General features: G+C 34.1%; 2 protein-coding genes across 2 annotated transcripts in view; both read right to left on the bottom strand.

Annotated features, from left to right (window-relative positions):
* LOC128213703 (VWFA and cache domain-containing protein 1-like) overlaps window positions 1-9,980 on the bottom strand; it is a 42,721-nt gene extending 32,741 nt beyond the window's left edge. Inside the window, exons 1-4 of the mRNA XM_052919715.1 lie at window positions 9,504-9,980; window positions 4,952-5,014; window positions 4,320-4,468; window positions 3,379-3,485 (exon numbers count right to left, since the gene is read on the bottom strand). Coding sequence (XP_052775675.1) covers window positions 3,379-3,485; window positions 4,320-4,468; window positions 4,952-5,014; window positions 9,504-9,785 — 601 coding nt within the window. The 5' untranslated portion in view covers window positions 9,786-9,980. The remainder of the gene's footprint in view (window positions 1-3,378; window positions 3,486-4,319; window positions 4,469-4,951; window positions 5,015-9,503) is intronic.
* Window positions 9,981-10,805: 825 nt separating this feature from the next.
* Window positions 10,806-21,462, bottom strand: LOC128212965 (transcription initiation factor IIE subunit beta-like). Its single transcript, XM_052918380.1, has 6 exons — window positions 21,328-21,462; window positions 18,125-18,515; window positions 17,102-17,276; window positions 14,708-14,818; window positions 13,899-13,972; window positions 10,806-12,528 (listed from the first exon to the last, which is right to left on the bottom strand). Exons 2-6 carry the CDS (start codon window positions 18,491-18,493, stop codon window positions 12,391-12,393), a joined length of 867 nt encoding a protein of 288 aa, XP_052774340.1. The 5' UTR covers window positions 18,494-18,515; window positions 21,328-21,462; the 3' UTR covers window positions 10,806-12,390.
* Between the last annotated feature and the right edge of the window lie 2,613 nt (window positions 21,463-24,075).

Here is a 24,075-nt window from a genome sequence, read left to right as displayed (position 1 = left end):
ATACTCCCACTTGAGTTTGTCTTTGTGCTTTTCAGAAGAGATTAGTTAGCTTCTTTCAAGATAACAAATATGAGAAGGAGAATTGGGCCCAGTCCCATAACAAGCCCCAAGGAATGCTCTGATAATTATAAAGCATGCTCTTAAATGACAATAGTCCATGGAAACTAAGTCAGCCATGCTATTTTGTTTCACAATATGATAGTTTTTTTGAAGATGTTTTGAATAATGCGTGAATGATGCTTGAAAAACAAACATTGAATGAACACTGTGCCTGCTGCATGTGCCAGAGAAATGCTTTAACACATTTTTACAGTTCTTCATACAAGTTATAACAACAATTCTGTATGTGTCATTGCAACAGCCATTAAAAAAAAATGAAATTAATGATGAAATTTTAAGCTATCTGAAAATCTTTTAAGGTTTGACAAGTTTTTCTTTCTTCTGAACAACTTGTGCAAAGTGCATAACTGTAATCAAGATTTAGATTAAGTGCTGCACTTACAGATGTGAATGCAAAAATGGTTTTCAACTGCTTCTTTTTTATCGTAATTAATGTCATTTTCAACATTTAAGGTTCCTCTTGGCTTCATTATCATTTTATGTTCTAATTAAAATACCTGTAAAATTAATGGAACTCAAAAAATAAATAAATACTTCCCATAAATTACAAGTTAATAATAGTGAAATGTACATTACCATCTAACATAATGATTGCTATCTTTTACATTAAAAATTCATCTCAGCTTTTTTACGCAATAAAGCTCAGTGAAATTTACAGCAATAATATAAGGGAACGTTGTAGATTTCACAGATACGAAAACCATTAAAAGTCGACGATATGAAGCCTCTTTATGCAAAACTGCGGTGTCTCGCATAAAATCTTAACAACAAAGGTGTAGCAAAATATTCATCATTATCAATCTTATTGAAGAATAAGACACAACAGTCTTTTCACTGTGAAAACGATGACTGTTAAACGCATTTTTAACCTACCTTCGAGCGTAATGGTATAGAAGAAGTTTTTAAGATCTCATTTTAAATGTTTAATTTCAGTAAATGAAATGTTGCGTTAAACTTACATTGAAATCATGAAACATGTTAAGGATAGATATATGCGAAAAAAAGTGGCAATAACTTAAAATGTGACATTCATTATAAACTTTCATGAATATTGCAGTGCTCCAGCATGGCCTAAACAGCCCTTTTCCAGCATCCTGCTGCCCTTTTTCAGCACCCTGCTGCTTAATTTTACTACACCCTTCTGTGCCCTTTTGTTTGACAGAGCAAAATTTCAGATATAAAAGTATAAAAATAATAAATATACGTAATTTTGACACTAAAGTAATGATAATGGCGAAGGTGTTCATAACAAACTTATGATAACCATAGTAACCATTAAACCCATACACAATAAGAAGTGAACATTGGCCCTTGCAAGTGTCCCATTAATGCTCATTCAATGCGTGCATCAAAAATGCCATTCTGACCTAGCACCCTGCCCTTTTCAAATCCTAGCTGCAGCAATGATCTTGTTACTTCTTTGTAAGAGCCCATGGGGATGCATGGCCATGACCCAATGGTCCCTTTAAGGGGAAAAAATAAAGGGGTTCGAAAGGCCTCAAAAAGAAATCCATGAATTCAAACATTTGGTCCATAGGTCTGTCTCATGGTATTGTAGTTTAGTCTGTTTGCCTCTTACCTAAGACAAGAAGTGTTTGAACCCCCATCAGGGGCACTTTTTCATGACCTCTCAAAATGGACATCAGGGCCAATTTTCTCAACCAATCATAAAGGGGCTAGACACCAGATGATACAATTGCAAGAGAAAAATCGTCAAAAACTTACATAAAATTGACATCTAATGCATTGATCTTACTTACTGATGTATAACATTGGTTACGACACATGAATCTTTTGCAGTCTATGCGCATTTTTCCAATTTGAAGTTTATTCTGGTTGTGTACCACATAAATCCCAGTTTTTATTTAGGTTTTATGTAAGAAAGTTAAATGTCATCAAACCATAATCTTGAAAAAGTTTAATTTTTTTAATTTTTTCTTTTACCAACTGACTTTAAAAACTGTAGGGTAGGGTTGACACCTATTTCGTAGGTAGAGTCGGGTAATCTGAATGAAATGTATTTTTTTAGGTCTAGGCTTAAGCATTTTAGTGACAGGCAATGGGATTTCCATACAAGCAAGCTAAAAAATTTAGAACAAAGTATAGTACAAAGTTTAGATAAATGTGTTGGTGTAAACTACATGTATACATCTTCCACATCATAATATAGGGCTCAACTGTTTTTCAGTATGTGTAAATTGTGATGATTGTGTGCAGTAATTTGCGTCTATTGCGTGCATAGCAATGCCGTTTCATGTTTAGAAAACATTAAAACAGACACACACAATTTTCTATATCTGTAATAAAACATCTGGTGGAAATTACAAGCATCAAAGCAACCCATAATCAGACATAAGAAATGATTAACTTGCTATACACCAAGGCCAGGACTTCAAAGAGAGAAGGCGTCAAAAGTGCTCCTGTAAAATCTCTAGGCTTGGCAACTTCGTATCAATCCGGTATAAAACACTTAAAACATCCGTGCACAAGTGTCTTTGTTGGCAAATCTTACAAAGAGATTCATTTTGCAGATTTTACAAACTAAAATAATATTTTGATTTGCAGAAAAAATCCTGTCATGTTTTGTCTTGCTTGTGCAATAATTTGCAAAGAAGAAGTAACGATGATTGAATAATTGACAAAGGTATTTTTTATCAAAATTTTAACTAGTACCCAGTATATCTTTTTGCTATGATGTTTCCTTTCGTGATTACTTCAAGTTGCTTCTGTTTGCAAATGGACTTAGCATTTTAAGGCATTACAGCATTAAATAATAATTTTTAAGTAATTAGTACATCTTTTTGCTATGGTGTTTCCTTCCATGATGACTTCAAGTTACTTTTGTTTGCAAATTGACTTAGCATTAAAAGCCATTTCAAGGCTTTAAAGCATTGAATAATCATGGCATGAGCTCTGCCAAATCCTAGGTAATTTTCAAATTGTAATGCAACTTCTACAGCCTGTCAATCGACTCAACACATCAAAGACACTGATAACGAGCATCATCGATTAGTTTTAATTTTACCATATCCACCTGGAACTAACTAATGAAGAGGCAGGCTCATACAACCGTGAAGCATTCATACATGTACTGTTCTGTTTGCATTGGTTACAATTCAAACAACCAATTTAACTGTGACTTTTGATTACACTAGCCAAGAAAAGCATGGTGAAAAACGGAACTCTTTAAACGGTCTTCAAAATCAGACGACCAAATACTGGATTGGTACAAGCTTTATTCTTGAAATAAATAATCACCTTCTGTGAGGTTTCTTCCAGGGTTGAATGATCCGGTGGGCACGTAGTATGGCAGCAGGTCACAGGTCGTTTGTCGCGTGATCTGACACCGGTACTCCTTGTCGGACCTGCAAAATAAAGTAATGATTACGATGGTTTGGTACACAAACATATCTGTTCCCGATGCTGGCAAAACTCCTCCGTGTATAGAGATGATTCAGTGCTACAGGCCTGTAGGACTTGAGTTTTTTCGGGGGACATTGAATATTGAACAAAACTGTATGGGCTTGAGGCTTTCCTGCTTGCCTAGGAATTTGATTATTCTACAGGCCCAAATGTCCTCGCCCCGATTTCTCGAAACTTCTTAAGCTTTACAGACTTGAGAAGCTTACTTCAAGTAGCCAACATACATACTAATGATACTTTAATTGATTTTTGATAAATGAAAAGTCTTTAATTGTGATTATATTAAAGATAATTCCTATTTAAAGTCTTAAAACTCTTCACAGAGTAAAAAAAACGCAAATATATAAAATATAAAATAGTGAGCTTAGCTTAATCCTGTTATAAGGGACTTAAGAAGTTTCGAGACATTGGGGCCTGTTGTTTAAGAGACACAGTCAGTTTCAATTTGTGACATGACATCATCTTGGGTTCAAACATATTTGTGAACAAGAGTTAGACTGACCTTGTTATATAGATATACAGTTATACTGCCCACAAATGAAATTTATCTTCTTGAAAGTCTTTGAAAATATTCAGACTCCCATCAAATTATTCACTCTACTATATTCCACAAGGGTGCAAGTCAGAAGCACTTATAAATTTAAAAACGTTATTTCTAAAAACTGAAAACAGTGGCAAATAGGACTAAAGAATTGAGAATGACTTTGAACAGTTTTTGGCGTCTCCTCAAAAAGCATCAACTGTCAACAGATGAAATCAAGTTTACGGAACCATACCTGAGATCAGTAGCGTTCAAATGACAGCAGTCAAACTGTCGAGTGATGGGCTGTTTCGTGTGGAATCGATACAAGTTCTGCACAATGATTTTGTTCGTTTTCACAATCTGCAGGTAATCTCGGAACCTCTGTTTTACTCGCTCAGTCATCTGTGAATGAATTATTATATGACATGTTTTGTTTTACTTTTGCATGGTTAGATCTACAATGTATTGCAGTAATGCGCATACATTCCTAATTTTTATCTGGTTCAATAGTATCACAGAAATTTTGCAAATTGTAGCCGATTCATACCGTAACACAAGATTCATTTAAATAGTTTGCATATAGAAATGCTAGATTCTGCATTTTTATGTATAAATTTTCTTATAAATATAAAACTTTTGGAAGGAAAAAGAGAGGTCTCTTCTTTTTTTTTAAAGTAGAAAAAGAATGAAGTAGGAAAAGTAAAGAGGCCTCTTGAAAAAGCAGGAAAAAGTAGGCCCTTTAAAAAGTAGAAGGCTTTTTAAAAATGTAGAAAAAGGCCTTTTAAAAATGGATGAAAAAGTAGGAGGCGTTTTGAAAAAGTTGAACAAACGAAGAAAAGTAGGATAAACAACTAGGCAATTATCATTATAAAATTGGAAACTTACATCTTTAAGTGTATTTCGATAGTCCGCAGGTTGACTTCGATATGGCAGTTTGTCATATAACGTCTGAAATGACAAAAAAATACATTTAAATACATGTTATTTGTTCCTTTCTTTGTACGTAAGTGTGACTGTTTTTGCGAAACATCGAGTGCACTGGCAGGGAGCTTTCTACAGTTTAGGAGAGTTTTTCAGATCCATTTTATGATTTTTTCCAAGTCTAAAATAATCCCGCAAAATTCTCTCTAGAGGGTAAAACAATACTGGTATTGCGGTTCTGTAAAATAAACATTAAATATCTGCATTTGGCACACTTCCTCTTGTATGGCATGATTTCAGTAATTACTACCCAATTTTCAATGAAAAACTGTCCAAATTGGGTCCACATTTGCCAAAAAATAGCTCATAGCTTGATTCCATGTGGATGCAGATCGGATGTGTCTGCAGACGCATGGAATAGACCCTCCAAAATAATGTTCGAACTTGTTCTTTTTTTTACTGAGGAGGACTGTAGAATATGTGAACATAAAATACTCAATACTTATACCCAACAGAATTGTTCAATACAGAATAAATACATAGGAAATGGCAAGTCATGTCAATATTAAAAAAAACGTTGAACATTTTTTTTAATAAGCAATTTCAAGCATTTACAGTATTGCTTTAATTACAAGTCACTTCAGTGCAAATCACACTGCTCAAGGGTATTGAATACGACCTGCACTTTTTGTACAATATCATTTTCAAAGTAAGTGCATATTTAAAGAGTTCAAGCTTCTCATATTTTGGGCAATAAATCTTACAACTTCAGCGCTGAATGCTTTCATTATAGGGTACGATAGCAATATCATATTTTAGAGATACTTCAAAAACTATTTCAACAAAGATACCCAAATGCAGTTTATTGTAATCTGAGCGTCAGGATTCGTTTTTACATAAAAAAAACATGAAAGGTACCCATTATTAAAACAAATAATGACAATCGTGTAAAGATATACGGGCGTCTATTAAATTGTATAATGATCAATTTTTAAAACGCCACTGTCACAGTATAAGAACATGTACAATTATAGCATTATCAATGTTAAAAAATAAAATGTTTCACATTACAAAAATAAACCCAGTTCCATGGTTTTATAATAATAGGTCTGCAGCTGTCCTGTATGTCGGCACAAAAAAGTTCTATAAAGCCTAAAAAAAATTGGGTTCGGGTTACCCGATCCTACCTACGAAACTGTTTTAATAGTCAGTTGATAAAAAAAAAAGAAAAAAAAAATAGAAATGAAAAACTAAAAAAATTTTTTTTAAGTGTGATCTCATATGTAGTTCAAAACTGAAAAACATTGAACGCTTTATTCAGAAGATAACTTTTAACACCATTCTTCAATGATGACAATAACATTCTTATATAAAACCTAATAGATAAAAAAAAAAAAAAAAAAAATTTAAAAGCCTACCTACCCTACCTTTTTTCGAAAAGGATGTTACCCTAACCAAACCATTTATTTATTTTTTTTGGCCTAAGTTATATTTTAAACTGAAACAAGTTATAACCTCAAAAGCTCAGCAAGGGATCAAAAAAAAACATCAAATACCTCCGAGCTCCTGTGGTAAATACCAGATCTATCAACAGGTTAATATTATGGTTGTAATTAAAAGAAGCCTGATTTCTAAGAGCGAACTCATCAAAACCAGTGTAATGTCTATTTGTAAGGTTGGAAAAGATCTTTAATAGGTTTCATTGGGTAATAAATGGTGTTTATGCCAAGAAAATCACAACCAGGAATTTTGTGTGTGCCTTGAGCTCTTCTTCAAAAAAGAAATCTGATCTAAGCACATCTCTCTGATTCTGAATTAGGGTTAGAATAGGACTTATAAGTTTGTGTTTATGTAGATTGTTTTATGTGTACCGGTATCTAAGTTTTTAATAAAAATGTTAAACATTCTTAAAATTAAAGCAGAAGTGCCAAATAACACAAAACACCCTGAAACAATTTTAACAGAGACAGATTTAAGTTTTTAAACTTTATAAAAAAAAAGTTTTTCGGTGTTCTAATATTAACAAGTTTCAGTCCAATCGAGTTTAAATAGTCCGACCATATCATTCCGGTCAAACAAAAAAATAAAAAATACATGAGATTGCAGGGCTTTTATTGGCCATTTTGAGAACATTGAAGATCACTGAGGTCATTGACAGATGATCCATTCCCATAAAATTTGGAAATTTTCACTTGCGCTTCGATATACCGTATGTTAGGAACTGGAGAATTTGCCAGAAATAGGTAATAAAATAGGAAATAGAACCATAAATTTATGGTACAAAATAAAGCTAGACAAACAATTGAATATATAGACATACAAGCACATGTTAATTGATTAAACAATTATTGAATACTGTTCATTCAATACATGTACCTATGTGAGAAGTCTCAATTTCTAGCCAAATTTACCAACTATTTTCTTACATTAATTCCATTTGGTATGCACAGAGGCAGAGGGTCCTTGGACTATGACAAATCATTTGAAACACAAATTTCTGAAGTAAGTACAATGTACCAATGTCTTCTGACAGCACTATACCAAAAACACAAAAAATAACTGGTATACATATGGGTGAACAGAGCGTTCAATATGAGCACAGACTATCGATGTGTACAGAATCAGTTATGCAATTTGATGTTCAATCAACCGTACATCTTTTACTTTACAAATCAATAAAACATGGAAAATGTTAGGAATTGTGATTGTTTATAGCAATACATGGTTTCAACTGCCAAATATGTAGAGATTGTATTTATAATATGTAGAGATTGTATTTATAATCATATTTGAGTTTTTATCGAAACAAAATTACGAATATGAAATATTTGACTATCCTAATGCACCGGTCAATTATAACCACGGCACCCACCCCAGGTCCGGCAAATAGCTGGGACTTTGACTTTCCCTCCAGCCAAGCTCTGGTAACGAATTGCTGGTAAATGAAGACAAAACAACCGCCTTCACCCGGCACTGCGAAGGCCTCTGGAAGCTTAAAACATGGCCCATTTCCCCGGCTATCCCCGGTATACCCAGGACCTGTGGGGCCTTGGTTACAATTGACTGGTGCATAAGCAGAAGGGTAAACATGCCTGTCTACGCGAGGGCAAGAAGGTGCTATCAAAAATGGACAGGATGCAGCACCTTTTCAAAATCATAACACTTTAGCTAAAACCCTAGTAAGTTTGTAGTAAATAAAGAGACCATAAGTCGTACAGGCTATGTTGCCTTAGTTAAACGGCATCGTTGTGTTTTCCATGTCCTGTGTACAGATCAACCAAAATTTGTAAACTTAGGAACCTTTCTGTCATTCTACAGGCTGTTTTCCCTAGCAAAAAGGCCACCATATTTCCAAATATTTATGATATTTTACCCAAATTTTTGGTAATATTTTCCTCTGCAAAAATGAATGAGGGACATGAATAGAACCAAGTTAATAGGCTAAATTTGATACTATTGATTGATCAACTATGATATCATAATAAAATGATCCATCCTAAGTTAATGGTACAAAACTTGTCTACTTATGGGGGGAAATAGGTATTTTGTTACTTTGTCCTTAATTTGACTTTAACTAATTCATCCCTAAATCATGGTCTTGTTGCGCTTAATGGCTTTTGTTCCCAATCAAAAAGGGCTTTGGCATAGGCAGTTTAAAAAATTGCAATAAAAATCACTAAAATCATGAATAAATTTTTGAGGTATATTTCAAAGTCTATAGATTTGAAGCTTCTTTTTTATATGTCCACATAAATCATTTTGAATGAGCTCATTATTCCTATAAGTTTCACTGAAATTAGGCAGTTTATGTGCTTTTTACTATTCATAGAATAATAATTGAATTCTTTGATAAAATTATTTTTAGTATTCAAACATTTCATATCAATTTAATTTGACCAAGTCCATAACATTTTAAAATACAAACAGATGTATTGCTAATAACACTGAGACACATGTCTGTACTAATTAAAGCAGAGTTGACAAAAATTAATTAACAGAGACTGCAACTTATCTCCAACCAAAGAACTGGCGGAATTTCAAAGGTACTTGTCTAGCTAGTCTGAAATAAATTAATAATAGACATAACACGATTCCTCTAATCGTGAAGGATTTGCCAAATAAAAAAATCGTAAAAAATCTGTTCAAGTACAATCATTTGGACTATTTGTCTAGTGTGCTAATGATTGTGGGAAAATTATTTCTTCTTATCATTTAACCGATATAAGGCAGTTTCCAATCCAGGGTCCATGACAAAATGCAAACAATAAAATTTTTATTTATCCTTTTTTGGATGAATTTGTTGGTAGAAAATTTCAGTTGTTTGCTAAAAATTTAAAATCCGACCCACAGTATCTGAGCTTTCATAATAGAGTATTTGCAAGAAAAAAGCAAAAATAAAAGGGTAAAATTTTTGTCAAAATTAATTTCATAATGTATTTATATTATTGTCTTGTTTAAAAATAAATGTTCGGGCACAGCCTGTTTTCCCTCACTGTAAAAGGGAGAACTGCATTACCTGCATCTTTATATATCCAACTTCTTCATTGCTTATCCATCGTAAAGTAGCTGCCAATTTTTTGGCTTCAGTTTTAATGGATATTCCCCCAAACGGTTCCACTTTTTCCTGTTCTTGGTCCGTAAAATAGCCATCAATAGCATACAACTTCGTCAAACTTTCTCCATCTTGTAGCTGTTTCAGATTTAATCCACCAGCATTTCCACAATGAACAAAACACATCAAGGAAAGTAAAAACAACAAACAAAACAATGAAAAAGAGTGACCCATACTTGTCGCCATTTTGGGTCAATACTCCAATTTAATTTTCATTTTAATTACTTTTTTTAACATATGATCGAGCTAATTATCACAATCTAACATTTAACAATGATGCAAGTTATTAAACCAATACAAAACTCATATATGTTTATCACAAAATTGATTTAAATTTTATGCAAACTTTTGTACACAGAAAAGCGGCCGACCCAATTTGCAATACACAACTCACTGACATCCAGAGCTAGTACTGCTCACTAATTGGTCTGTAAGTTTCGAATATCAAATTATTTTCGTGTGGAAACTACATTAAGGCTACATTCAACCAAATTTATTGTTGTTTTTGTAGCTCAAATTTATTGTTATTTGAGTAACAAAATAGAGTTTTATCATGATCATCATCATCATTAACATCATAATCATCATCATCAGCATAACCACCACCACCACCATCATCATCACCATCCTCCTCCTCCTCCTCATCATCGTCGTTATGATCATCATCGTCGTCATCATCATCATCATCATCATCATCATCATCATCATCATCATCATCATCATCATCATCATCATCATCATCTCAACCATCACTATCATCGTCATCATCATCGCGATTGTAGTCATGCAGCAGTAGCAGCAACATCAGATCAACCACAATCAGTATCATTATAAAACTAGACCCCAAATGTCAACATGACAAGCTCTTTGTAAGATCTTTTGACATAGACCTAATGTCCTTTGATGTAATTGCAATACAGAATAACATGGAGTTGAGCAATACATGGAAACTGTGACAGTGGTGAACCTCCATGGCATGCTTTTTGAAAATCCTATTGTACATGGTAAAGATACAGCCCTAATAAGGTTCAGTCCAGATCAGTCCTATCAACAGTACTCATTTGACATTAAACCTCTAAGTTTGACCTTAATCTTTGACATCAAGACCTTGGTCTTTCGCGCAACAAGCCACCTCATCATGGCTGTCTTTGCTCACCACAAGTAGGCACGACAAAAAATCGTGAAATAAAGCAAACCAACAAACAATACAATTTCAAGGTATTTATTGAGATGCAGGATAAAAACAAATCTTACTGAACTACTGTTCAACAAATGTTTGAATACATATATATCAATGAAACACGAGCCATTGAAAACATCACTACATTTATATAATACCTTAATTGTATACTAACAACAAAAACAACAATCTCTTCCATTTATCCCTTTTTCCTGAGATTATTTACTCCAAAGGCTTTTCATCATCAATCAAGGGATATAACTCGTCAATTATTAAGCCAGAGTTGTGGGAATTGTTACAAATATATATACTGACATTGGTAACATGTGAACTTAGTTTCATGAGAATTTCATGGACAATTTTTGAGATATGGACAACAGTGCGTGTATACCACGTGATAAATTTCTTCATATAAGCTACGTCGGAAGGCAACATTTTGCTTAAAATAAAGACTTAAATCAAAGAAAACTTTTCTTTTACAACATCATTTTAAATAAAACAAAGGGCAGTCTGTGCCGCTTAAAGAGCCCCGCCTTAATTTTATTACCGAAATTTGATAAGGTGATTAGTTTAATCAAACACTTCGACAAACCTGTTTCCAAAATAATGTTTAGACAGTGCTCCATCAGATGGCCGTACTGTGAAAAGGTTTGTCGAAGTGTTTTAAGAAACTAATCTCTCAATCAAACTCTGGTAAAAGACCGAAGGCGGGACTCAGTAAGTGGCGTAGACTGCGGTATGTTTCATTTAAAATGGCGAAGAAATAGTGAAATTATCTTTGTTTAAAGTCTTCATTCGAAGCAAAATATTGCCTTCCGACGTAGCATTTATGACACAATTTATCACGTGGTATACACACACTGACAATGCTTATATCAAAGCTATAATGTTAGATTAACTAAGTTCAATCCTTTTCTTAAACAAGAGCTGTCGTAAGACATTGAACTTGACTGTATGCCGCTTTTTCTTAGAAATGAATGCATTCAATGATATTATATGTGCCTGTCAAACATATAATATTTATTATTATTATATGAATAAAGTATTAGGATAATATGAAGTTATTAGTTATATATAACCTTATTGTGTGATGACCTTGAACATTAAGTATGAAGTCCATTGAATGAACAGTATTTGAGTTCAAACCCCAAGTTGCCTTAAAACTTTAACCAAACTTTTTAAGTTGATCAAGGGATGTAAGTTGTATAAAGAATGATTAGGAGTTATGTTACATAATTGTGCTATGCCGGCGCAGGACAAAATGTGAAGTATTAAATTAATTTGTATCAACTGTATACACGATATAAGTAAAAGTCACTATGTGAAATCTTAAAAAAAGAGTAATATAATTAAAAGGCCATAATTTGTATTTTAAAATATCAAAAAGAAATCCTAACACAGCATTTGATACAGAATTTATCCTTGGTCTGCTTTATGGAAATAAAATCCTTAAATCTTAGCATATTCTTTTAGAACAATCATATATTGATATGCAAAATACCAACCAGGATAAGTCATTTGTTCGCTTTATAAGCCTTAAAACTCATCCTACATCTTTAGAACACTAATTTCCAGCAACCGCATAACAACATAAGCATAAAACAGGAATAATCATTTGTCCCCTTTACTAGCTTTAAACTCCCCATAGTCTTTGAGGACCCCTGCCAGATGGTCGTTGTGTTTCTTGAAGCGACGATTTCCTCCCTTCTTTCTTTTCTGTGATGGAAGCACTTTTTTGAGTCCAACATCCTGCAGATAAATAAGCAGATGTGAGAAAGGCGCAAAACATTACTTGTACATGTACATTTTATGTGGATTAAACCATCCATAAAGTCGAACTGCCACTTTCACAGTCATGTAAGTGTATGTGTACTGGTGCTTTGCCTTCTGAAAAGTCAAACAGCCACTTTTACATATTTATGTAAGTGAAGACTACTGCTGCAATCCAAAAAGTCAATCTGCCCCTTTTATGTGTATGTGTTGACAACCCGTGCTGCGCCAAATAAAAAGTCAAACTGCTGTAGATGTACGTATCATCTCTGACAAAGTGTACCAGTTCCATTTGATTATATCTTGACCATTTTTGTACTCAAAGGTTTATGTTTTTGCACACCAAAAACCCTGACAACTAAGCTGCTGATGACAACAACAACAACAACAATGCTATGACAATATCTCAACATTTTTCTTTAAGAAGAAAAAACAAGCTAAAATATAAGAAAAAAAATGTTTTTACATCAGCTACTAAAGCAGAACGAAAAACTACATGATTAAGCTAAGGTCATTTTTTGTAAATCTATCCTGTAAGCTTTCTTACTTGACTGCTAACATAACAGGTCTTAATTTCTGCAAAAACCATTTCCTGTTAACCTGTTCCCTGTATTATCTATATTTTTCCAACAGCCAGATCTTGAATATTCAATTATATCATGCCTCCAACAAAGTATTTTTCCATATTGGGTCACCAAATTTATATTGTACCAAATTGGAGACTTTTTTCCAATTCCAATGAATAAATGAAACATGTAAACAGGTTGTCGACGGATATATACGTTACGGGGTAAGTAGGTGACCCGATATGGAATATATAGGTCGCAGGAACCCATATTTGGTTATGGTGTCCTTTGTCCCGTTTAACCCATATCGGGTCACCTACTAACCCCGTAACTTATAATATCTATTAAGGTCAGTATGTAGTTTTGCTTTACACTCAAGTGATGTTGATCAAGACGCTTAAGTATATATAATTGTCTACTACATATCAAAGTATTTTGCAAATGAAATAACTGTAAATTAGAATCTTTTAATAACACCCAATAGAGCTAATGTGCCTCATTTTTGTAAAGTAAACACTACAAGGACAGTAATTAACATAAAACAAGCAAATAAATAGACAGCCTCTTCCTTTCTCTTCAAACTTAATTTTTTTTTTGTTTCATTGTTTGCCAGTTGTTAATTTTTTAAAAGAAGCAAACAAGGATTCATTTTTAATTTTCTGAGCCTTAGTTTATTTATATTATATCACTTTTTGCTGAATCCTCATGTGACCCTTCTCGACCAATCAGAATTGCGTTGTTATAAGTGTAATGTACAGGAAGTATTTTAACTAGGGTCCTAACCTGCATAGAGGTGATTCCCTGTTTCTCCAGATATTCTTCTATTTTCTGCTCATCTTGACCGTCTACAGACACACCTACAAAAGAATTGAAACAAATCAGTTATTGAATATCGTTACTATGTCTTAGAGTGTTTTTTTTTCCTCCATTTAAAAAATATTACACACCACTGCGGGTCATATGACATTATAAGGACTGGCCAGTCACCCCCCAAAGGTGTTTATGGACCGAGGCATTAAAAAGAAGGGACACATTTATGTAAAGTATCATATATCTAACTCCCTTATCAGAAAGGTACCAAGAAGGAAGAGCGTAACTGGTCAGTAACCATATTAATGACAACACTATTCTCTCATACTGCACGCTAGTTACAAGTCGTTGTCCTTGATAACATAGTACAAAACTGTCATATCACCCGCTACTCTTGCGAATCATAAAGCACTTGTGTATAATTTCAATAACTCTGGTTATAGGTTACTATTTCTTGATGGTTTTTTCTTTTAGCAAGTGTGAGGGGAAAGGTTCAATAAATATAGTATTTCTAACATTTCCGGTATTTCTTTTTTTTAGTGTAATTGTAAAAAAACACCATATACATGTATATATATAAGATGATATAAATTCCTGAAATTTGTTTCCCAAGTAGAAACCAGAATAGGTATCCATTTTGAGAAGCCAAGAAAGCATGCCTGCCCTTTTGGGTGAGAGGCTGACACCACTTCCCCCTTTCTTGCCCTCTTACGTTATTAAGGATTGCCTGAAAATACACCTAAAACTTCCAACTATGAAAGCAAAAAGGGAAGTAAACTTACCTCTCCAAAGTTTTATAAACTCCTCATCAACTTTGAACTGACAGTACTTGTCATTGTAGAATAGGATCTTCTTCTTATCATTTGGCCTCGCAATTGTCAACACACTGTCCCCTACAAAACCAGAGTACAATAGATTAATAACCTCAAGTCACAACAAAGCGATATTTCATTCGTCTGATTTATTGTACCTATATCTATTAAGATTTATAAAAAAAAATCCATATTGGCACATCCTAAATGCCCTTCTTGCAAAGCACTACTGCATCAAATACAATGTATCTTGATTTTATATATATTGTATGACAAAGCAAATGCATGTACGGTAAGTTGAATCGCTATTAACATTACTGATCGCAACTATGGGTTGAAGTGAAAACCGTTACACTATATTCAATAAAATAAGCTTTGCAATGTTACATTTAGAGTTATACACCTATCAAATTATCAGAACATACTACATGGTTAAGCAATAAGGAACTATTCAAGGTCCAGACTTCAAGAGAGTTTGAGTCTGTTTTCTTGAACATTAAATGTTTAGTTGGAGTTTTTTATGAGTCATAACAAGCTTAAGCTCTATTTCTCTTGAAAATGTATTGACAAGATTGATGAAACAAGAATGCCATGAAGCCAACGCCAACCCTATCTGTTTGTATTAGTCAAATAAAGGTCATAACTCCATAATTATTAAAGCTCTATTTATGAGCCTTACTATACATCCGCATCATGTGTATCAAGTTCCATTCTCAAATCTTGAACAGTTTTGAGGTATTGGCAAGGTTAAAGATTCTGCACATCGACAACAGCATGAAGGGTATGACAATCACAAAGTAAAAATAAACGACTATTATGTATGCACATTTATATATCCTTCCTAGAGTGGTCATGAAAATGAGCTAAACCCTCAGTATGTATACCAATTTCTGTAGAACTTAAGCAGAGTAACACAAGTTTCTGTAGAGCTTTAGCTGATTGTACAAAGTTTCTGTAGAGCTTAAGCTAAATAATACCAAGCTATGAAGAGCTTAAGCTGAGTTATACTAAGCTATGAAGAGCTTAAGCTGAGTTATACTAAGCTATGAAGAGCTTAAGCTGAGTTATACTAAGCTATGAAGAGCTTAAGATGAGTTATACTAAGCTATGAAGAGCTTAAGATGAGTTATACTAAGCTATGAAGAGCTTAATATGAGTTATACTAAGCTATGAAGAGCTTAAGCTGAGTTATACTAAGCTATGACGAGCTTAAGCTAAGTTATACCAAGCTATGAAGAGATTACAATAAGTAATACCTAATTTCTGTAGAGCTTAAGCTAAGTTATAATAAGCTATGAAGAGATTAAGATGAGTTATACTAAGCTATGAAGAGCTTATGCTGAGTTATACCAAGCTATGAAGAGCTCAAGCTAAGTTATACTAAGCTATGAAGAGCTTAAGCTGAGTTATACTAAGCTATGAAGAGCTTAAGCTGAGTTATACTAAGCTATGAAGAGCTTAAGATGAGTTATACTAAGCTATGAAGAGGTTAAGATGAGTTATACTAAGCTATGAAGAGCTTAAGCTGAGTTATACCAAGCTATGAAGAGGTTAAGATGAGTTATACTAAGCTATGAAGAGGTTAAGATGAGTTATACTAAGCTATGAAGAGCTTAAGATGAGTTATACTAAGCTATGAAGAGCTTAAGATGAGTTATACTAAGCTATGAAGAGCTTAAGCTAAGTTATACCAAGCTATGAAGAGATTAAAATGAGTTATACCTAATTTCTGTAGAGCTTTAGCTAAGTTATAATAAGCTATGAAGAGATTAAGCTAAGTTATACTAAGCTATGAAGAGATTAATATGAGTTAAACTAAGCTATGTAGAGCTTAAGCTTAGTTATACCAAATTTCTGTAGAGCTTAAGCTAAGTTATACTAAGCTATGAAGAGATTAAGATGAGTTATACTAAGCTATGAAGAGCTTAAGCTGAGTGTTAGCAAGCTCTGTAGGGCTTAAACTGAGTTTTACCAAGTTTGTGTAGAGCTTAAGCTAAGTTATACCAAGCTATGAAGAGCTTAAGCTAAGTTATACCAAGCTATGAAGAGCTTAAGCTGAGTGCTACCAAGCTCTGTATATATTAAGCTGAGTTTTACCAAGTTTCTGTAGAGCTTAAGCTGAATTACACTAAGCTCTGTAGAACTTTAGCTTAGTTAATCATGGTATTTTTAGAGCTTTAGCTGAGTTATACCCAGTTTCTGAAAAGCTTAAGCATTGGTCCTTTACCCTGCACGGAAAAAACGTTTACCAAAATACAACGGTGTCTTACATATCCAGGCTTGTTATAGTTTCTTCAGCCAAGTAGTAATGTAAAATTTAGGCATATTGATTCCATATTATACAGTTCATAATTAAAGTTATACCCAGTTTCTGTATAGCTTTCGCAGAGTTGGGCAGGCTTTCCTCTACGTCATCAAGAAGTAGTCCACCCTCCCCATGAAGATCATGTTGCTTCAGAAGATTGAGCAGGGCTCTCCGGTCCTTTATAATCAGCTTTGGGTTGTATTTGTACTTCTTCTCACCATCTTCATCCACTTGCTGGAAAACATGTAATGTAGCTTCAGGAATCAGACCAATTTTTCCTTGCCATTATCAGATATGCAATTAATAATCAAAATATTTTCATGCAAGAAAAAAACTTTCAAATTTGCATTTTGGCCTCATTGTTTTATGAGTACACATTCCTATATCATAAATAACTTGGCCATCATTAAAAAAGTCATTATATATGCTTGACATAAAATTAGTGTAATAACTAAAATGCAAAGCATTGAAAATGTTCACACCATTTAGCGACATTTAAAGTATCTAATGCTGTATATGACATTCATGTTCATTCAATATAAACTTTACTACCAGAAACTTGTTAAATTACCCTATATATTTCTTTTTACTAGAGAGAGAGAGAGAGAGGGAGGGAGGGAGGGAGGGGGGGGGGAGGGGGAGGGGGGAGGGTTTGGGGGAGGGAGGGGGGGAGGGTTTGGGGGAGGGAGAGGGAGAGGGAGAGGGAGAGAGAGAGGGAGAGAGAGAGAGAGTCAAATTTAGAGTGAACAATTTCTTTTATATAAAATGTATCAACTTGTATACCAAGGGTTGTTTTAGTATTAGGCAGAGCTATGAGACAGTCTTTTCAGTATGTTAAAGTTTGTGCCAAATCAATGATGGCTGCTTTCATTTTCTTTGATGTGTGGAGTCGATCAACATGCTATAGATATTTCACTTGTTTTCAACCTCACTTCATGGAATGTGGCTGAGTTAATGCCATAATCATTCTATGATTCAAAACTTAAAAAGCTGATTTTATTTGCAAACAGTATTAACAATACTTATAAATCAACACCAACTTCATAGTTAGATAATCGTACTAAGTTATAACATATTCATACCGTAAGTTTCTGATTATTTGGCAGTGCCTCTGTCATTAACCAGTGTTTATTTTTGTTTCCAACATCTGTTTGATTTGTCTCATCAAGAATTTCATCCAGTGATAATGGATAACCATCTTCTCTCAAATGTCTTGCTTTCATAAAGTTCACAACTTTTGCTAAAATACCAAACTTATACTGTGAGCTACTGTGAGCAGTCTTATAATCAAAACTAGCACCACTGTTAGCTTCCCTCGGCCTCGGTGCAGGTTTGGGCTTTTTTGCGGGCCTTTCTTGCTCAGAGGATTTGGGCTTCCTCTTCTCAACAGTGGGCTGGGCTAAAGCCCGCTTCTTGAAGAGCTCTCGCTCTCTTATTAAAGCCTGATCCATGATGGAGTGTCAGTGTATGTTTCTGCCTGGAAAAAAATGAACAATACACATAATGATATAGTATAGAAATGTTTCTACAAAAGTTTAATAAAAGCAGCAGCCCGGGTTAACTTCACAGAAAAAGTGCTAACAAGCTACATATGTATTTACCTAAAAGTTAAAAGATAAATGGTTGTGCCAAACCCCACATTGCCATCAATTAACTACTATTTGCAATAAAAGGTAACAAGAGCCCTGCAAAACAAATGCTAACACTAGTGACCTCTGATTTTAAAGCTTGATCCATGATGGTGTGGTTGTGTTACACCCTGATTGGATAATAAAAAAATTATTGTCTGCACAATGTTTTGTTGACACTGCCGACACCAACACGATACCAACTCCAAATGTAATACCTATGTGTCAACTTTTCAAGCAATAGAAAAGTTGTACAAGTTTGCAATCAATATCCAAAAGTAACACAGAGAGGCATTAATTTATACAATACCAAAAAAACATTCCATAAAGGAAAGGAGACTTCTCCCTTACCTGCCATGTTAGCGAGCAAAAATAAAATAATGTTTTTTTTTATTATATCAATGACAAAGCTCTACACAGGCAGTCAGGGCTTTTTCTGCCCATTTTGGGAAAAAGACCCTAGGAATTTTGGGAAATGCTTTGTGAAAACGCCAAAATTGGGAAATTTTACAGTTAAAAGAAAAGACTGTCTAGTCTCCTGGAATTAGGAAATGATTTTATATCAGTTTATTTCCCCTTTTAAAGACCCCAAAATTTGAATAATTGGGGTGTATATATCTATTGCAATAAATCATGACAGATAATATTTCATACTGATATCTGTATGAATGTGAAGAAAATAAATGATTTCCGAGTAGTTCATTTATCAAAAAAACATTACATCACATAATTTATTAGGATTTTGAAAGTAAACCAGTACAGGTAAAAAGAAATTCTAAAAAAATAAAAAATAAATAACTTTTTTGTTTTTATTTTTGACTGGGATTTTTTTCTGAAGATTGGGAAATGTATTTTACATTTTGCTTTGGGAATGGGTCTGATAGTTGAACCCGTGGGTACTATAGATAAAGCCCTGGCAGTACCAGAGCGTTCTCATGCTCTCCCCTAGAACTGTGGGGATAAAACATATAATTTAGTGCCTTGTGTTTTTGACAGTCTGATAATTTCAACAGTTCTGAAAAATAAACTGAATTTGACATTTCTTGCATGATTTTTCATGAGGCTTTGTCCACAGATTTAAACAAAATGAACTAGTTTTAAATGGAAATCAGCTAAATGAATTTTTTCAGGACAAACTCGCAGGTTTTATAAATCCCTTTAGCCATGAAATTAACTATTGTTTATCTGCAATACAGCTCCTTTTTGACATGTCTGGCGTCACTTGTAGAAAAATATAACACAGTTTCCCTAAAACATGTTTCAAATAAGAAACGATAGCTGAACATAATTATGGATGCATAGTAATTTCCTTAGAGACTGGGTAAATACAGATTTTACATACTGTAAATGCATGTAAACACAGTCAACATAGTAAAAAATCGTAAACAAATATGTCCATTCACAATGTCCATGTTTGGACGAATTACGGACACTATGGACCATGGACATTACGGACCAGATTTAGGGACACTACGGACCAGATTTAGGGACATTACGGACCAGATTTAGGGACATTACGTACCATCTTCGGGAACTTACGGACCATGATTTAAACATATTTTTTTCGTTAAATTACTCACTCATTAGTTTTTAATTTGTTAATAAATGCTTGAATATGAGTGCTCAGTATGACGTTATATCTTCCATATAACTGTGAAAAATCCCGTGAAGTTCGAAAAGTGCAATATAAAATCTTGTGAAATTCCAACAGGTGTTTAATAAGAGACCTATGTATTTATAACAATTATGTGAAAAATAATGAACGAAATTTGAAAGATTGGCAGTTAAAAGCAACAGAAGAAATATTTTCCAACAGTTTATTTCCCAAAATAAATCGAGCAGCAATATTTTCTAAAACAGGTTATTTCCCAAAATAAATCGAGCACATATAAGAACATAAACAGTGTTAACATGAATCACGATTAAACAGCACATGTCACCAAAGCAACCATTCATATATAAACAGGCCCATATATATGCTTTATATTAAATAAACGATGTGTGTTTGTTGCAATTATTGCAAACTGATGTTTAAAACTGGCAATTTCTGTTGCCTTAATTAGTATTTATTAGTTATAATTGTACCCGTAACTATAATCGGCGTTATATTACAAAAGAAACAAACATTATAATGACAACATTTAATTGGCAATCATAAAAGTGTGAAAACCCATTGTGACGGCGCACCTTCACTGAACCTTTCAATTAAAACAGATGAAACGGAAAACAAACAAATATGACGATCCAAAGATTATTTCAGAAAGCAATCGATCACAAATGAAAACATTAATATTCACATTTACAAGGATAAGATAAAAACATATTTCGTTCATTATTATTCACATTATTATAATATTTTATTACAAATACATTGATGTTTAACATTGGAATTTCATGGGATTTTTCAGTTACATTTAAGATAATTGTCATACTGAGCACTCATATTCAAGTATTTATTAACAAATTTAAGACCAATGAGTGAATAAATAAAAAAAAAATGTTTAAAAACATTATAAATCATGGTCCGTAAGTTTCTAAATCTGGTCCGTAATGTCCCTAAATCTGGTCCGTAATGTCTGGTCCGTAGTGTCCGTGACCCGTTTGGACAATATGTTTATTAAAAGATTCACAATAATGTCTCATATGAAACAAGCTACTCGCCGTGACTCTATCAGATCGTGGTTCTGTTAATAAATAGCATTTTCTTGAGTATTAAGATGTATTGTTTTCCACTTATTGAAATTAAATAAAATGGCAAAAATGTGAATAAGGGACGTAACTGGGTGTATTCGTTGTATTCAACACTTTATTGCATTTGGAGTTCCTCGGTCATTTTTATCGAAAACATTTTTTCCGTGGAAAATGGGCGAGGAGTTCCGAATGCACTTTATTGGGTGGTGCTAAAATCCGGTACCCGGTGTCGATGTTTGTAGAGTAGAACTGGTGTAAGCTATTAATTCTCCGATATTTCTATTTTGACATCGTAACTGCAATTTCTAAAGATTAACCATCTCTGTGCCAAGGGACTATTTTGTACACTACGGTGAGTGCCACGGGCCTATTTTGGGCCTATTTTGGTTGAGCCATTAAAGCAATCGGAACTTCTCGGCTAGTATCAAGATGTGTTGAATTTAACGAACACATAACATGACTTGTGATTTTACAGATGCATGTTTATTTTGTTGATTGTATGAGTTTATTTTCTCAAATGATGTAATAAAAGTTATTCTGAATGTCCTTTTTTTGTTTGAAGAACATGTATTGAGGCTTTGGAATAGCATAGTGTCATCATCATCATCATTGTTGTGTACAAATAAAACATTCAAAACAATGTATTAAAAACCAAACCGTCAAGCCAAGTACTCAAAGAGGCACAATAATATTGCTAAAGAGACCGGTAATATATTTAGACAAATAAAATGCATAGAAAGATCTATACCTCTGACACATGGTAATGCTTTAGTCCTCTCATTGTGTGTTTATGGTTAAGACTGAGACTTACAGTATCATTTATAATGAAGACTTAAATTTGTATGGCAACTTAAAGCCATATATATATATATGGGGATTAAATGCCAGAAAGATTGTGAAGTCTCCCAAAATACTCAATGCACTTAAAAGGGCTTGGCACAGAAATGAAAGTAAAAATGGGAGCAAAAACTAAATTATCATTAATTTTACATTGGATTGCATACATATGGCTCTGTTATTGCTTGACTAATATTAAAAATAAAATTAAGGGACATGTTGACCAAAATTGTAATTATTCTTGTTTGCATTTTATGGAGTTGGACATTTAAGAGTCATTGTGTGAAGAGTGATCTAAAGGCTAATTATTCGAAATAGATTAAGTATTAATGAAAAAAGGTCTGGTATACATTGCTGAAAAGCTTAGTAACAAGGCTAAATATTTGTTCAAAAAATCAGTTGAGCATAATAAAAAAATACAATTTACTCAAAGATATTGAGACTTATAATTATTGATTAAGACACATAGAATGTGTAAAGAAACTTTTAATGAGTGGAGCCAAAGCCTAGGAGGTAAAGTGAAGCATGACCTGCCGTGAACAAATACTATTTGAAGACAAGTTCTGTCAACTTAGTGCACCGGTCAAGTCCCCCCCCCCCCCAAGAACCCCAAGTCCAGGGGTATACTGGGGTTAAACGAGGAAGTGGGCCGTGTTTTTACCTATCAGGTGGCCCTGCAGTGCTGGGTGAATGCGATGGTTTTGTCTTCGCTTAAAATATAGAGGGGAATGGGCCTTAACTAGAGTCCCTGGGGTGTGGGGGCATTTTGCAGGGATTTTACCATTTTATCATCTGCGCATGGCGGGGATTTTAGCCGGGGTTGGCTGAACTGAAAGTCAAGTCCCCGCTATTCCCCGGACCGGGGTGGGGGGCATGGTTACAATTGACTGGTGCATAACCACATGACCATTGTATGGTACTACCAATTGAGCTTACTGGGTGGCTAGTCACCGCCTAACCCCAACCCCACACTGGCCACAGAACTGTTTAGACAAAAACATTCACTTTGCAGCCCAAACCCATAATGGTGAAGTAAAGGCATGCATGGCTATCAGCTGGTAAAGCTGACTGGGTGCCAAGCTCACACCCACCCACAACCCACAAAACTCTGCACAATGCAACTGGGTGCCAACCTCACACCCACCCACAACCCACAAAACTCTGCACAATGCAATCAATTATTTTACAGAATAGTAATGTTGTTAGAATGGCAAAGCATGGTGTGAAAAATAACACAAGCAAAGTATGACTTAAAACTTACATTTCATAGGGTAATCGTATGGCTGTTGAGAAAATGCTGACAGTTAGTACATGCATGCATTTAATTCGATGTAATGATTCATGCATGCCATGAACCGTATGATCATTTCAATTACTGCCAAGTACATTTCCTGCGTTCTCATGATTTTTCTAGAGGAAACAGAGTGCTTCATGTATAAGGAAACATCTAAATATTCATAAAACGAACATTGAGGTTACAATAAATATTTTCTCTTAAACAAGCACATTTAATTTAACACAATCCATTTCCTTGTTGTTACAATGGGCCTTCTTTACGCGGATTGAAAACGGTGTTAATCGCCGGTAGCCGCATCGCACTTTCGTATATCCTTACTACTATTTACGAGGTCAATCTCGAAGCTTGCCGGAGATGGTCAAGTTGTTACGATTGCCATTAAAGTTGCAAATATCATATAGACGGCAACAATTACCAAGAAAATCGTAAGTGTATATAAGTTGTTTATCGTCCGCTACGTCATATCCGCCCTGTCGAACCGCTTCAAGACGCAACCAAAAACGTGATTTTGATTCCCGCGTTTTTGTCATAATTCTTTTTGGTCTAATTAATCATGTCTCAACCTCCGTCTAAACGTCGG

The sequence above is a fragment of the Mya arenaria genome, chromosome 13 (assembly GCF_026914265.1).
Source record: "Mya arenaria isolate MELC-2E11 chromosome 13, ASM2691426v1".
Lineage (NCBI taxonomy): Eukaryota > Metazoa > Mollusca > Bivalvia > Myida > Myidae > Mya > Mya arenaria.
The sequence above is the reverse complement of the archived record's forward strand: the minus strand, read 5'-3'. Positions and strand labels throughout refer to the sequence as shown.

What these genes read in the sequence shown, in the direction of transcription:
- LOC128212965 (XM_052918380.1), bottom strand. Translation starts at nt 18,493, where the DNA reads ATGGATCAGGCTTTAATAAGAGAGCGAGAGCTCTTCAAGAAGCGGGCT. An exon ending in CAAATAATCAGAAACTTACG is followed by an intron (nt 17,277 to 18,124) that starts GTATGAATATGT and finishes CATGTTTTCCAG; the next exon opens with CAAGTGGATGAAGATGGTGA. An exon ending in GTTTATAAAACTTTGGAGAG is followed by an intron (nt 13,973 to 14,707) that starts GTAAGTTTACTT and finishes ATTCTTTTGTAG; the next exon opens with GTGTGTCTGTAGACGGTCAA.